Here is a 17,225-nt window from a genome sequence, read left to right as displayed (position 1 = left end):
ATATATGAATGTTTTATTTTTTAATAATATATGTTTTTTTTTTTTTTTTTTTTTTTTTTTTTTAAAAGGTCAATATATATATTATAATGGTGATGTGTATAAAGGGACGTATGAGCATGGTAAGAAAAGTGGTATAGGCACTTATATATATAATATTGATAAGAAAATAAAAAAAAAGAGAAATGAAAAAATAAAAGGAAGCGATGAAGAAAAGGAGAGTGACAAAGAAATGGACGATGATTCTAATGGAGAGATAAAAATCGAAGAAAAGGATGAACAAAGTGATGATAATAAAAACTATGAGGAGGATAAGTCCGATTCTGAATTATTAAAAAAAAATAAATTGTGCAAAGAATTAATCGCACTTATAAAAAATATGAATAAAAAAAAAAAGGAAAAGAAGAAAAAAATGAAACTTCCTTTAGAAAGTATAATCTTGAAAACATAACAAGTATATATATATATATATATATATATATATATATATATGTATGTATGTATATATTTATGTATGTATTTATTTATATATAAGAGGAAAGATGTTATTATTATGGAAATTATATTAATGGATTGAAGCACAATGAAGGTATGATGGTATATGAGAATGGAGATGTCTATGTAGGGACGTGGAAATTCGGAGAGAAAAATGGACCTGGTAAGAATAAACAAATATAATAATATATATATATATATATATATGTGTGTGTGTATATATATTTTTTTTAAAGGTAAATATATATATAATAAATGTAAGAGTACATTAGAAGGTAATTGGGCTGAGGGATATTTATCATATGGAAAGTGGACACTTCCAAATGGTTAAAAAATAAAACCAAAAAAAAGGAATTGTAAAAAAAAAAAAAAATTATATGAACAATAATATATATATTATATCCCTATGTTAGGTATGTATTTTGTTGGGAGATTTCGAGAAAATAAACCTACCGGAGATGGCTCTTGGATTTTCAACAATAAAACACAAGTAAATGTATTTTATCATGAGATATATAATGAGGTATAATATATATACTACGAAATATTATATATATATATATATATATATATATATATTTTATACAACAAAATGTTTGACAAATTTATATTTTTCCTTTTTTTTTTTTAAAAAAGGTATTATTATTTCAATTTGTTTATAAATATATATATTTTTTTTTTTTTTTAATTCATATTAAATTTTATATACATTTTCTCATGTTTACAATATAATAAAATAGAAAAGAAAACAATAATACACATAAATATTTTAAACATACATACATATATATATATATAATATATATTTTATATATGTTTAAAAAAAAAAAAAAAAAAAAAAAAAAAAAATTATCTATGAAATGCAAAGATATAAAAATATGAAAATTATTAAATATAAATATATATATATATATATATATATATATGTATGTATGTATGTTTTTATAAATAACATATATTGACAGAAAAGTAAAAAAGAAAAAGAAGCAAGATATGTAAAGAATTCAAAAATGTTCTTAATATTCAATTCATATTGTATTACATCCACTGGGTGTTAAATCGTTTTGATAAATATTTCTGAGACAAAATGTGGGATGATAAATCGTAGTTATTTTCCTTTATTTATTTTTTTTACCAACTATTAGAAATAAACAATAAAAAAATATGAAAATTAAATATAATATATAATATAATATATATATATATGATGAGACAATATTTGTATTTTATTATATAATTGTCAAAATAAGAAATATAAAAAATATAATAACAATGTATTTATTTCCATTTATTTTTTTTATACATTACCTTTGACATCTAGTGGTGAGTTGCTTTTCTTTTTTTTATTTTTTACATATTCAATGTATATCCTACAAAAAAAAAAAAAAAAAAAAATACAAAAAAAAAATAAATATAAATATAAACATATATATATTATATACATATATATATTATATATATTCATTTATTTATTATTTATTTTTTTATTATTTATTTTATTATTTTTAATTTTTCTTGTTGTGCTTACCAATTAATGCTAACAGCAAAACCAATTAGACAAACCAAAAATCCATAATACATATAGAGTGAACCTTTATTTCTATAACGTGAACCTCTTTTATTAAAGGATCTTATGTAATGAATAATGGTCAAGAATAAGAAAACGATAGCTATATTAACTATTTTAAAATATCTTTCTACACCTGTTCCTAGTAATTTATTCACTGCGTTTTTAAATCCATCTAATCCTGGGAGTTCAAATCCTTTTTTTTTTTTTGCTAAATTTAATTTGAGCTTCATTTTTATAATTTTTCTTTAAAAAAAAAAAATAAAATAAATAAATATAATAAAACAGTTATATAAAGAAATTGTTTTCCTATAAAAAAAAAATAAAAAATACATATATAAATAAATATATATATATATATATATATATATATATATAATTATATAATAGTTTTTATTCTTCTGGCAATATATCCACATAATATATTATTTATAATATATATATAGTAACAACCAATATATTTATTATACTACCACAACATATATATCTATGTATACAAAATTTATAATAATAATCTAAATTTTATTCTATTCTTATATATTTTAATATCTTACTTTTTTCAATTAGGAAATTTATATATAAAATATATATATATATAATAACAATATTTAATTTAATATTATTATAATTATTATTTTTTTTTTTTTATATATATAATTTTTAAAAACTGGAATATAATTATATATATATATATATATAATAATAATATTTATAAAAAAAAAAAAAAAAAAAAAAAAAAGAATTGTTCTTTTTCTTGTTTTATATATAATTTTATTATATATAATAATAATAAATATAAAAAAAAAATTAATGTTTATTTTTTATTCATTTATTATTTTTATTTATTTTATATTTATTTTTTAAAAAAAAAAAATAGTTGCAACATGTAATTTTTTTTTTTTTTTAAATATAATAAATAAATATATTATTTATAAATATATATAAATATTATTATATATAAAAATAAATTATAATTAATTTTTTTTTTTTTTTTTTTTTTTTTTTTTTTTTTTTTTTGGTTGTTTAAATTATTTTATAAATTTTTTTTTTTTTTAATATTTGTTATTATTTTAATAAAAGAAAATATAAAGCAGAGTATGCTAACATTATTTATATTTAATTATATATATATATATAATATATAAAGTATTAATAAATGAATACTTTTTTTTTTTATTTATTTATATTATTATATTTATATACAAATTTGATTTTAGAATAAATCAAATATAATAAAATACGAGCTACGACGTTTTCTTAACATAAATAAATAAAAAAAAAAAAAAAAAAATATATAAATATATAACAGCATATATATAAAAAAAAAAATATATATTTATATAAATATATATATATGTATATAATATTATTATATATATAAATGAAAACAAAACAGTTTAAAGGGAATCATTAAATAATAATAAAATATATTTATTTAGTAATATTATAGTTATATATAATAAAGAATACGCATAATAATATTTATATAATATATATAATATTTATATATGCATATTATATTTATTATATATATATTATATATATATATTAATATATATATAATAATAAATAAAATGCATTTATATAATATATATAAACATTTTGTGGTTGTTTTTGTTCTGTTTCTGTTCTTTTTTTTTTTTTATTTTTTGGTTGTATATGTATTTATAAATAAAATATTATTATATTTTAAAATCTCTTACAATATATAATAATATTAATATATATATATATATTTAATTACAAAATAATAGTTATCTGATTAGTATATATATCAAAAAAAAAATATATATATATTATATATTTATATATATAATATTTTAATTTATTTAAAATATATATATTTCTTTATTTTATAAAAATTACATATTTACATATAATATAAAATTAATAAGAAGTATTTATTTGTATAATATATATTGTGTCGTTTTATAGGCTTTGCAACCACAAGAAGTAGTACATTTTTTTTCTTCTCTTTTTTTTTTTTTTTAAAAAAACATTATTTATATATATATATTTATATAGATTTATAATATTATATTTTTTTATAATAATAAATATTAAAAAAAAAAAAAAAAAAATACTATTATTATATATACGTGTTTTAAAAAATATAAAAAATAATATATATATATATTTTATAAATTGTATATTCCTTTTTTCTTCATTGTGTTTTTTTTTTTTTTTTTTTTTTTTTTTTCGCATGATATTTTTTTATATTTATTATAATTATAAATATATAATAAATATATAAAGAAAATAAATTCGCATGCTCTGATAAATAAATATACTTTTAAAAAAATATATATTTTTTCTATATATATTTATTATAAATGATAATATAATATCCGATTCATAAAAGAAGAATCTCTTTTTTGTGGATCGTAAAAGTGTTATATTATATTTTTAATAATAAAAAAATTGTAAGACTAAACAAAGAAGACTAAAAGAAAAAAAAAAAAAAAAAAAGAAATTATAGTTTTCTATATTATTATTAATATGTTCATTTATGTAGTTGTATATTATTTTGTAGGATGAAAAATTATATTTAAAAAGAAAAATGAAGAGATTTCATATAATTTTTATTTACTGTAAAATCATTAACTTTATTAAAAGAAAAAATATATATATATATATATATATATATTTTTGAAAGGAAAACAAAAATATATGTGTATCTAATAATATATTCTTAATAATTATATAAATGAAAAAAAAATATAATATATATATATATTATTAAAATTTTAATTAATCATATATGAAAATAGTGATTTTTATAAATCCTCAATCGTTTATTTTTCTTTTAAATAAATATGATACCATTTTATTTGGAGCTTCATTATAATTAAGTATAATATTAAAATAAAAAAAAAATATGAAAATAAAAAGAATTCATAAGAATCATTCATTTAAAATATCACACATGCTTTCATATATATATATATAAAGACTTTCTAAATAGAGATCATTTTTTTTTTTTCTTTTTATTAAATATATGTTTATTCTATATATATTATAATATTTAGACTTGAATACATATTTCTATAAATTCAATAAATGTAAGTGGAAATATGTTATATATACAACCTTTTCTTCTTTAAAATATTATATATATATATATAAATATATTTTTAATTTTATATTTAATATATTAACAATAATTTTATATAAATATAATAATAATATCTCATATAAATTAAGTACATCAAAAAAATATATTTTTAAATAATTGTATCCTATAAAAGTAAAATGGTGTTGCCCTATTAATCTGAAAAAAATTTTCGAATGCTAATAATTGAAATAAAAAAAAAAAAAAACTTATTACTTTAATATAAATATAAAACCCTTTTTTATTCCTTATTCTTCTCTTTTATTTTTATTCTCTCTATAAAAATATACCATATTTATTATGTATAGAAAAAACGTCGTGAATTATTTTACATATATAAATTATTATTATGGAAAATAATTTAACTAAAAAATTATTTATAATCCAACAAATACAAGAATTAAAAAAAAAAAAAAAAAAAAAAAAAATTCTTCATATTATGTTTAAATATATAAAAAATTAATAAAAAGAAATTAGTTTATATATTTTTTCTATATTCATCCATATAACAACATATATATGATTTATAATTATAGTATATTATGTTTTATATTGACATAATATTTATTTAATAGTATATGGCAATAATATATTATATATGTTGTATATATTTGTGTTTCATTATTCTTCAAAGAAAGTAATATAATATATAAATATATAATATATATATATTTTTTTTTCCTCTTTAAATATAACAATAAAAGATAGATTGCAATGAAAAATATATATATATATATATATATATATATATATATATATTAATATATTAGAATAAAAAAAAAAATAAAAACAATATATATTCATTTAAATAATAAAAATATTGGATAACTTGTACAGTTTTTATAGAAATATATAACATAGAAAATAAAAAAAAAATATATATTTTTTTTTTTTCTTTATTATTTACATTTTGTTCTTTTACAAATAACATGTGAGGGGAACAAAAAAAAAGAAAATGTGGGAAGAATGGGATGACGAATATTTTGTAAGGAATTTTTTTGATTGGAATATATTTGCTAAATATTTTAAAGATAATGAATTTCAAGAATTAGAAGAGAAAATAAAACAGAAATATAGTAATATAAAACTTGATGAATTATATAAAAAAGATGACAAAGAATATAATGATAATGTTTTGTTAATATTACATTCATTTATTGAAGAGAAGAAATATGTAGATGCTTCAGATTTCTTAATTAATATTATATTAAGATGGAATTATTATACTAGTTTAAGAAGTGAAAAAGAATTAAATCTTAAAGCAGTAAAAAATAGATTAAAAATGAATGTAGATATTTGTATTTTACCAGATCTTTATAATAATTTTGAAGAATATTTTTATTCCTATTTTCCTTTGTTTTTAATTGAAACACAACAATTAATAAATAATAAAAAAGAAAATGAAGATATTATAGAATATGATGTTAATATTATTAATGATATTAAAGAAACATATAACTATGAATTTTTTGTTAATATATCTTATGATAGTATTATACATGCAAACATTTTTTTTGGTGACCTTGTTCTACTAAAATTCATACCAAAAGAAACAGCCAAAAATGATTCTCAAAATATGTACACACCATTATTTAATTCTTCAAAAAAAAAATCAGACGTATCTTCAAATTCGTCGCACAGTAATGAAAACGACAAAATGTCAATGGAATCTTCGTCTGTGTCTACAGATTTGGAGTATCAAAAAAATGATGACACAATTGGTCAAATGAATGGTTATACATATGATCATATAAATTCTGAACATTTTTGTAAAAGTCAGCAAAATTCTGAACATTTTTGTAAAATTCAGCAAAATTCTGAACATTCTTATAAAAGTCAGCAAAATTCTGAACATGTTCATAAAAATGATGAAACACGTTCTGATAACAATAATAATGTCAACATTTACAATAAAAAAAATTCTTCTCTTTTGTTATCGCGTGACAAAGTAGAGGAAAGGACACAATTTAATTCTGATAAGAAGGAAAATTTAAACGATATGTTAAAAAAACAAAGTGATAAGAATTTAAAAGGATCAGTTGATTGTAAAAATGAACTAGCCAAAAATCATAAACAGATCAGTGACGAAATTAATGATGATATATATATGGTTAGAAAATATTGTGTACGTCATTTATTAGGTTATGTAGTTTCTAAAAGTCGAGAAAATATTAAAATAAAATTTAATTTAAATTATCCAAATTTTGATATTATTGACAAAGTTAGAAAAGAAATAATATATGAGATATTTAATAATGAAATGATAATGCATAATTATTTTATACGTATATCAAAGTTGACAAGTTTAATTTCGACACTCCGTTTGTTTAACTGTTTATTTAATTTTAGAAACTCGTGTATATTGAATGAAATTGTAGAAGGTAATACAAATGATAATGAAGACAACATGGATGATGTAGTCATAGAAAATGTTCAACCTGTGAAGAAGCGTAAGAGGGGTGAAGGGCCATATGCAAATTCGGAAATGAATGAATTAATGAATGGGTATAATGATAATAAGAAAGAAAATAAAAAATATGAGGAAGATCAAGATGAAGAAGATTTAGATGAAGAAGATTTAGATGATGATGAACAAATGGATATAATAAAAAATATAGAGAAAAAAAGTACAAAAAAAAAAACAGAGAAAATAAGACAAAATGGAAATATACATATGAATGATATAAATTTATTAGATATTAATCAAGAAGAATTACATAATATTCAATTAAGTGACAATATAACTGAAGAATATTTAAAAGAAAAAATAGAAGATTATTTAAAAAGATATATGTGTGATGATTTTAAAAATAAGAACATGTTAGACAAAATGACGAATGAAAGAAATATTACAAGTGCATTAAAAAATAATATATATAATTATGATCAATGTAATAATATTAATAACGAAATAAAAAATGTATCACATATACATAGTAACAATAAAGATGAAATGATAAGTCAGAATGAATATTATTTGTTTGAACATTTAGATGAATATTATAAAGGTCTGGAATATATTCCAGAATTGTTAAGAAAACGTTTTTTTAGTATGTATAATAAGTATCAATTACGTGCTATAAATAATAGTATATTGAATGATGGTGTAACATTAATTCAAGGACCACCTGGAACTGGTAAAACCACAACTATTTTAGGAATTATAAGTGCATTAATATTTTATGAGAAAGATGAAAATATAGAAGATGATATTATAGACAAGGATAATAATATGGAAACAAGAAAAACAATGATAGATGAGCATAGCTATATACCTTTTAGTATATCCATGAAAGAAGAGAAAAAAAGTCCTTATGTATGGTTGAATTATGATAAGAATGATGACTACTGTTATATGAATGATAATTGTTTCGATGCTATGGAATATGAAGATTTTCATCATATTGAAGAGAATAAAGAAGAAGAAGGTAAAAATATTTTTCATATAAATAAAAGTAATTTAAATGAAAAAAATGATGCATATGCTATTCATTTAAGTATTATGAATGCATCAAATAGAACATTAAAAGTAGATGAAAGTGTCGATATAAATAATACAAATGATGATGATAATAATGATGTATATAAAAATAATGAAAATAGAATAAAGAATTTGATATCTTTAACTGAGTCTTATTATTATTCATATGTAAATAATGATCATATATTAAATAACAAAATGGAATGTATAGAAAAAAATAAGAATGAAAAAAGTAATTATTCGTATTATGTAAGTGAAGGTAAACAAATTATTAAAAATGATAATAATAGTAATAATAATAATAATAATAATAATAATAATAATAATGATGATGATTATAATAATGATGGTGATTATAATAATGATGGTGAGGAAAAGTATCAGGTGGATAAACAAAATAAGGCCAATTTCAATTTCAAATTACATGGATTGAAATTAGAAGACAATGAAGAACCAAATAAAGAGTATAATAATAATAATAATAATAATAATATATCATCATACAATATTTATAATAACAATTATGAGATAGAAGAACAAGATAAGCTGAATGAAATGAATAAAATGAAGAAAAGAAATAAATGTAATCAATTAAATGTCATAAAAAATAAAAAAATTTTAGTATGTGCTCCATCGAATGCAGCTATAGATGAGATATTAAGAAGATTAATATCAAATGATTTAGGAATATTAGATGAGAATGGGAATTTTTTTAATCCTATAGTTACTAGAATAGGAGGTAATGTTAGTACAGATCTTTTAGAATTCAGTTTAGAATTCAAAGAACAATTATATTATTATTTAAATAAAAAAGATGAAAATAAGATGATAAAAAGTAATCTTTTAAAAACCTCCACTATTATATGTTCTACTTTATCATCAAGTTCAAATACTTCCTTAATTAATAATATAAAAAAGTTTGATGCTATAATTATAGATGAATCATCTCAATCCGTAGAAATAGATATATTGATTCCATTATCTTTTGCATGCAAAAAAATCATTTTAGTAGGTGACCCCAAACAATTATCAGCAACAGTATTTTCTTTATTTGCCAAGAAACATAAATATGCAAGATCATTATTTGAAAGATTACAAAAGAAATATTTAACGAATGAAAGAAAATATAATTTGTTGTCAATACAATATAGGATGCATCCAGAAATTTCTGCATTTCCTAAGAAGTGTTATTATAAAAATAAAATTAGGGATGCCCCTCATTTTGTGTTTACAGTATTAAAGGAGTTGGAGATAAGTAAATACATAAAAAGGAAGAATACAAAAAGTATAAAAAAAGATATAAAAATTGATGATGAAAATGAAATCAATGATGAGTTACAAAATAAGTATATAGAAAACCTTTTATGTAATTTTAATTTAGTTGAATTTATAGAAAAAAATATGGGAATTATTTCACCCTCTTTAAATAATATAATGTTATATCAAGAAAACCAGGGATTAATTGATTGGTTTTTTATTCCTTTATTACAGCATAGTGTATTTTATGATATATCATTTTCAAAACAAAAGAAAATAAAAAATTCTTATATTAATATTGAAGAGAGTGAAGTGGTTATTCATTTTATCGAATTTTTGCATTATATATTTATGTCTGAAAATATGAACCAATGGTATAAACGTATAGGTATCATAACACCTTATGCTACAGAGAAATTTTTTTTAAAGAAAATATTAAAACGTTTTTTTATAAACAAGGGTTATAGTAAGAATATATCTAATTTTATTGATGTTGGAACCGTCGATGGGTTTCAAGGAACAGAAAAGGATATGATAATATTTGTATGTGTAAGAACAAAAGGGAATTTGAAACGAAAAAAGAAAAAGGAAAAGTCTAATATAAATATTAGTAAAAATATGAATGAAGATATTATAACAAATTCGGAAGATAAAAAAAAAAAAAAAAATTTAGAAAAAGGAAACCAAAATAGAGAAATAATTCCTAATTCGAATGATTCAACACTTATTTGTTGTTCATCTTCTGAATCTGCTTTTGATGAAGAAATTGATTCTTCGAATTTATTCTTTTCAAATTATAAAAGATTAAATGTAGCTTTAACTCGAGCTCGTTTTAATTTATTTATTTTTGGTAATTGTAAATTTTTAAAACATTGTGACGAGTGGGATAAAATTATTGAGCACTACAAAATGAAGAATAAAATAATAAAAATAAAACGTAAAAAGTTTTATAAAAAAATAAATACTACATTGAGTAATATGAATGAAGAAGAGTTATTTGATAATAACGTTGAAGTAATAAATAAAAAAATAGAAAATTCATTTTATAATAAAAATATTATTGATTATAATTTTGAGCCTATATATGAAAAGAACAATTCTTCATTTGATTTTACAAAGTATATGAATATGTCAGCAGAGGATGTATATGAAACTCAAAAAAATAATATATACAGCACTGATCATAAAGATGATAAAAATAATATGGTTAATAAAGAAAATGTTGTTGACCACAAAACTGAAGATAACAATAAGGATATTATAAATTTTTTTAAAGAATTATATATGGACGACATAAGTGATTCTTTAATTGAATGTGATAAAGAAAATAACAATAATTTATTTCAAGATGATGATAATGTATTAAACGAAATAAAAGAAAATAATATAAAAGAAGAAATAGTTGGTGGTATAAAAAACGAAAATGTATTTACAGAAATGATAAAAAATAATGATAAAAATATATATGATGAAGAAAAGATGAATGGTGTTATTTCTTCATATAATGAACACATTGAAGACGAACCAAATAATATATTAAATATTGATGATATGAACAATAAGAAGAAAAAAAAAGACGAGGATGAAGAATCATTCGAAAGAGCAAAAATAAGTTCACTATCAAATAAAAATAATAATAATAATAATATATATTATTTAAAGGATAATAATTATTTTATTGATACCTTGTTTAATTACTGCAAATCGAATAAGGACTTACATTTTGCAGTTCAGAAAATATTACCAAATTTTTCTAAAAAGTTTTTATTTAATTGTGTTGATTAAGAAAATGTAATAATTAAAAGTACAAACATTGGCCAATCAAAAATATATATATATATGTATGTATATATTTTATTTGTTGAAGAAGTATGTATATATAAATAAGTATATTTTTATTTTTAAATAATATATATAGTGAAAATTTTTTTTTTTTTTTATAAATCTATATAAATGTTTTTATATTTTTCAAATTATATATATTGTATACATATATATATTTATATATATATATATATATTTTTTTTTGATGTATTAAAGTTATATAAATATTAGATGTTAAAAAAAAAAAAAAAAAATTTAATTTAATCTACAAAATGTATACAAAAAAAAATATTAGAAGGGGAAATTATTTTGAAATTCGAAAGGTCTATTGTCAGAATTTGGTTCATTTCCAAAAGGGCCCATAGGGTCATATCTTAATTTTGCCGGATTAAAAAATTTATTATTTGGTCCAACTAAAAGACCATCAGGTTTTAAAATTGGATGTGGTTGGTTGATACTTGGCAAATTAGTATTTGTTAGAATGGGAGGATTTTTATCATCAAAATAAGTATCATTAAAATTATGTAGTAAATAATTTTTATCAAAATTATTCGTATGTGTTTTTATTGTAATATCTTGTGTTTGACATGTATTAATATTATTTATATTTATATGATTTGTTTCTTTGTTTTTATTTTTTCGATTCATATAATTCAAAATATTTGTTTGAAATATTTTTTGTAATTTGTCTATATAAATATATTGATTAAAATTATTTATATGAATATATTTGTCTGGCATATTTTTATTGATATACTCATGAATATTAATCGTACATGAATGAATAGATGATGGATCTTCTATATCTATTAGTTGTATAACTAAAGAGTTCCCAATTTTTAATATATTTAAATTATATGTATCAGATGTTTGTATTTGTTTATATGTAAAATTATAATTATGATTATTATTTCTCCATTCTGGATGGATTAATATTCTTGTTATAAGGAAATCATTATTCCTCTTATCAATTTTATATTTTACATATGAATCATTTATTTCAAGATTTTCATTTTCTGAAAAAACAATTTTCTTCTCACTCTTCAATTCATATATATAATTATTATCTAACAAGGTACTGTGGAAAAATAAAACCAACACTTCTTCCTTTTCCAGGTTATCATAGAATTGCAACAAATCCTTAAACGTTTTATGATCATACATTGGGACAAAAATAAAAATAAAATAATAATAATTTGTTCGAACGAAAAAAAATTTGGCTAGCTGAAATATGAAAAAAAAAAAAAAAAATAAAAATAAAAATAATAAATTGTTCGAAGGTAAAACTTTTTGGCTAGCTGACATATGAAAAAAAAAAAAAAAAATACAAACATATATAAAATAAAAATATTATATATATATATATATATATATATATATATATATATATTATATATAAGTCTATTTAATATATATGATAATATTTTTATATTTTATTTATTTTCATGTTATATATTTCTCCTTTTTAAATAGAAAAAAAGAGTAATTTTCATTCGTCTAATTTGAAAATAACATATATATAAATAATATTATATATATAATGAATTAATATAAATAAAATTGTAATAATATAATTTATATATATATATTTTTTGTTTTTAATTTTTAAAGGGATATAAAAAATAAAAAATATATAAATATATATTGTTTTTCATATAAACAAAATAATAATATAATATATATATTAAATTAAAAATATTTGTATATAATATAGGCAACAATTTTTTTTTTTTTTTTTTTCAAGTGGGTTTTTAAAATATATGAGCATGGCTCAAGAAAAAAAATGAAGGGCACTAAAAATATTATACATATGATATATATATGATATTATTATAATATATATAATAATGTATATATATATATAACATGTATAAATAAATATATATTTATATATATGTTTCATTTTATTATTTTGTTTTTATTTAAAAAAATATTATCTTAGTATATAGCCTTACATATATTTATTTTATAAATTTATAAGTATGTATATAACACAATAAAATGAATTAAGAAAATAAAAAAGATTTATAAGATATATATATATATATATATATATATATATATATATATATATATTTTAAAATTTATGTCAATATATATAATATGTGTTCCAATGGAGTATACCAATTAAAGAATATTTTATTAAAATATAGTGAGACTGGTCATAGTAGTAGGAATGTTCGTTTTTTTTTAAGATATGTGTTACCAGAATATAAAGAAGAAAACAAGCATTTGAATTTCGAAATTCATCATGAGCAATATGAAGAACCTAAAGTTATATTCGAATATATAAATAATACAAAATATGAAATATCTTTAAAAGATATAAAATCAAAAAATATTGTTGATATAATTAATTTATATAAAGACAGTGCTGGGAATTCTGACTATTTAAAGCATGGAGGTCCAAAGGTATATTCAAACAGGAGAAGTATACAGGTAAAAAAAAAAATAAATAAAATAAAATAAATATAAATATAAATATAAATAATAAATAATAAATTGAAGTAATAAAAATTTATTTTATAAATGTTGAAATGTTTACAATAAGGTATGATATATTATTTTTATACATATATATATATATATATATATTTATATATTATTTATTTTTTTTTTATTTTTTTTTGATGCTGTTTAGGGATTGTGGTGTCCCAACATTTACAGCGAATTAAATGCTATCTCATATTTGAAAAAAAAAAAAAAAAACAACATAAAATTACCAAAATATACTAGAGAAAGTTTAAATTTAAATCATGATGTAATAAAAGGAAATGGAAGGTGGGGAAATGAAAATTTATTTCCTAAAGGATTTGATCAGAAATATTTAAAAAATATTTTTTGTTTTCCTTTCAAAGATAGTTTACCAAAAAAAATGGAGCAAAATAATTTTTCCCCATCGAAAGAGCCACAAATTAATTCGTTTTATAAATTTTACAAAAATTAAAAGATTTAACAAAAAAAAAATAAAAATAATAAATAAATAAAAATAAATATATATAAATATAAATATATATATATATATATATTTTTTTTATTGATCGCATTGAATTTCTTGTGTGCAATAATTTCTATTTTTGCTTTGTTTGACTTCCATAAGTAGGACTTCAATTATTTTGGGGTATATATCCATCTATAAAAAGAGAAATATATAAATAAAAATATGTAAATATCAAAATATACATATATTATATATATATATATATATATATATATATATATATATATATATATATATTTTATTTTTATGGGGGTACCTCCAAATAAAAAGACAATATTAAAGATATAATATTGTTGTGGGCCTTTCTGTTTTTCTCCTTTATAGTTAAAGCAAAGAGAGAGAATATATTTGTATTCCTTAGATTATGAATAGTACAGTATTTGAGAATATAGACTATATCGATTATATTAAATAATTTAAAATTGGCTTGTATAAAATTAAAAATATTATTTACTAATTGGTTATCATAATAATTCGAATTGAGAAAGGCCTTGATTATATATATAACATCATCTCTTTGTAACATGTTTGAATTTTTATTTATATGTTGAATAAGTAAATGATGAAAAGGATAATTTTGTAATTGATTTTGAACAAAGGAATATATATATAATAAATAGGAATGATTTTTTATATTTGTTTGTTTTGTAAGGAAATTATTTTTATAAAAGTCTAAGATATGTATCCAGATATCTTTATTAAAATGTGGTATTAATGTTAGAGAACGTAATAAATTAATAACTTCATAATTTTTATATAAACCTTTTTGTGTATATAAAGTAATTAATTCATATATATTATTTAATAATATTTTATTAATTGACATTTCAATTTTAGTTATACCAAATAATATATTCTTAAGATCATTATAATGTATCTTGTTTAAAAAATGAATTAAAAAATTATTTATAATATATATGATATCTTGATAATATATATTATTTTTTTTTATACTTTTATATTTTTTTATTATCTTATAATTATTATAATAATAATTATTATTACTATTATTATTATTATTTATATGTTCATTATTTATATGTTCATTATTTACATGTTCATTATTTACATGTTCATTATTTACAACATTATTAAAAACATTTTGATCTCTTAAGAATTTTTTAGAAAAATCAAACATGTATATTTTTTCTACTGGTTTGTTAGGTATATCATCATATACAGGATAATTATTTATAATATGGTTGTATATATTTTTGTCTATATCAATATGATGTTTCATATAAACTCTTTGTTTTCCAAAGGAATAAATAATAGAAGGAATAACATTTTCATGATGACAAGTATTTTTATTATTTAGAGGATTACATTGGTAGTTGAGATTATCTGAATGGTTATTATAAGAATCATTATTAAGTTGATAATTAGCATCTTCATAATTATTTGTATAAATATTATCAAAATTGTTATCATCATTATTAATAATATTATTATTATTATTATTATTATTGTCACATTGAGATATATGTACATCTGTTAGTACATTCTCAATTTGATGATTCGATTTTATATTTTTATTATCTTCTTCCTTTGTATCTTGATTTACAATTATATTATCACGTATTAACTTTTCGTTCATAATAATTCTTAATCTGCGAGCCAACAAAGAAAAATATTTTTCTGCTTTTATATCAGCATTGCTGATACTCCATAGTAAGGATCCTATACACTGTTCATTAAGATGTGTATAAAATGTCAGTGATTTATTTAAAAGGGCTTCAAATAATCGAAGATTAATATGATTAGCATTACTTTTACTATTACTGCTATGATTACTACCACTAATATATTTTTTATTATTATTATTATTATTGTTGTTGTTGCTGTTTATTGATTTACTGTGCGTATTTAATATTATACATATATCTAATATATTTAAAGCATCTATATTATTCAATATATGCTCATATATTAAATCATATATCTTATTATTAATATTATTATTAGGAATATTATGTAATCCCTTTAATATTAAAGAACAATCCCTTCCAGTAAATTTTAATAACCACTTTTTTATTTCCTTTTCAAAAAAAAGTATCATATCTTTATTTGTATATTTTATTTTTCCCATACTATAAATAACAAGTGCTAGTTCTTTACAATCTATATCATGTAATTTATCTTTTATTTGTAACCATATATTATTATAAAAATTAATATTTGAATAATTTACATATGAATAATGATGTAATATCATAACTATTTCACTTGTTCTTAAATATTTTATAAATGGTAATATATCATATGCATATTTTAATAACTCATATTTATTTATACGAAATATATTATGAAAATCTCGACATAAGGATGATAAATTATTTATATCAATCTTTTTTAAACCTAATATCATTCTATAATTTATAATCGAATTCTCCTCTTTTTCAATTTTTTCTTTTTCTTTATGGAAACAACGAAAATGTAATCTCCTTCCTTTATAGAAGCAGCCTCTTCCTTTGAATACCCAATTAATCAT

At 18.0% G+C, this 17,225-nt stretch overlaps 6 protein-coding genes across 6 annotated transcripts in view; 3 read left to right on the top strand and 3 right to left on the bottom strand.

The window, feature by feature from the left end:
• PADL01_1008800 (conserved Plasmodium protein, unknown function) overlaps positions 1 to 1,550 on the top strand; it is a gene marked incomplete at both ends in the record, with an annotated part of 1,843 nt that extends 293 nt beyond the window's left edge. Inside the window, 5 exons of the mRNA XM_028682142.1 lie at positions 69 to 428; positions 533 to 655; positions 729 to 818; positions 906 to 1,015; positions 1,458 to 1,550. Of these exons, the coding sequence (XP_028538449.1) occupies positions 69 to 428; positions 533 to 655; positions 729 to 818; positions 906 to 1,015; positions 1,458 to 1,550 (776 nt within the window). The remainder of the gene's footprint in view (positions 1 to 68; positions 429 to 532; positions 656 to 728; positions 819 to 905; positions 1,016 to 1,457) is intronic.
• Positions 1,551 to 1,610: 60 nt separating this feature from the next.
• Positions 1,611 to 2,292, bottom strand: PADL01_1008700 (succinate dehydrogenase subunit 4, putative; the record flags this gene model as incomplete). The annotated part of the gene is made up of 3 exons (XM_028682141.1): positions 1,611 to 1,630; positions 1,801 to 1,862; positions 2,021 to 2,292. 3 exons carry the CDS (start codon positions 2,290 to 2,292, stop codon positions 1,611 to 1,613), a joined length of 354 nt encoding a protein of 117 aa, XP_028538448.1.
• A 3,834-nt stretch (positions 2,293 to 6,126) lies between these two features.
• On the top strand, positions 6,127 to 11,694 carry PADL01_1008600 (DNA2/NAM7 helicase, putative; the record flags this gene model as incomplete). Its single annotated transcript, XM_028682140.1, has 1 exon — positions 6,127 to 11,694. One exon carries the CDS (start codon positions 6,127 to 6,129, stop codon positions 11,692 to 11,694), a length of 5,568 nt encoding a protein of 1,855 aa, XP_028538447.1.
• A 330-nt stretch (positions 11,695 to 12,024) lies between these two features.
• PADL01_1008500 (conserved Plasmodium protein, unknown function) lies at positions 12,025 to 12,897 on the bottom strand (the record flags this gene model as incomplete). Its single annotated transcript, XM_028682139.1, has 1 exon — positions 12,025 to 12,897. The coding sequence occupies one exon, from the start codon at positions 12,895 to 12,897 to the stop codon at positions 12,025 to 12,027; it is 873 nt and encodes a 290-aa protein (XP_028538446.1).
• A 939-nt stretch (positions 12,898 to 13,836) lies between these two features.
• On the top strand, positions 13,837 to 14,680 carry PADL01_1008400 (ribosomal protein L43, mitochondrial, putative; the record flags this gene model as incomplete). Its single annotated transcript, XM_028682138.1, has 2 exons — positions 13,837 to 14,172; positions 14,375 to 14,680. The coding sequence occupies 2 exons, from the start codon at positions 13,837 to 13,839 to the stop codon at positions 14,678 to 14,680; spliced, it is 642 nt and encodes a 213-aa protein (XP_028538445.1).
• An 87-nt stretch (positions 14,681 to 14,767) lies between these two features.
• Positions 14,768 to 17,225, bottom strand: PADL01_1008300 (conserved Plasmodium protein, unknown function; the record flags this gene model as incomplete). Its single annotated transcript, XM_028682136.1, has 2 exons — positions 14,768 to 14,866; positions 14,991 to 17,225. The coding sequence occupies 2 exons, from the start codon at positions 17,223 to 17,225 to the stop codon at positions 14,768 to 14,770; spliced, it is 2,334 nt and encodes a 777-aa protein (XP_028538444.1).

This window comes from Plasmodium sp. gorilla clade G2, assembly GCF_900097015.1.
Source record: "Plasmodium sp. gorilla clade G2 genome assembly, chromosome: 10".
Taxonomy (NCBI): Eukaryota; Apicomplexa; class Aconoidasida; order Haemosporida; family Plasmodiidae; genus Plasmodium; species Plasmodium adleri (nom. inval.).
This window is presented reverse-complemented; position numbering and strand designations above follow the sequence as displayed.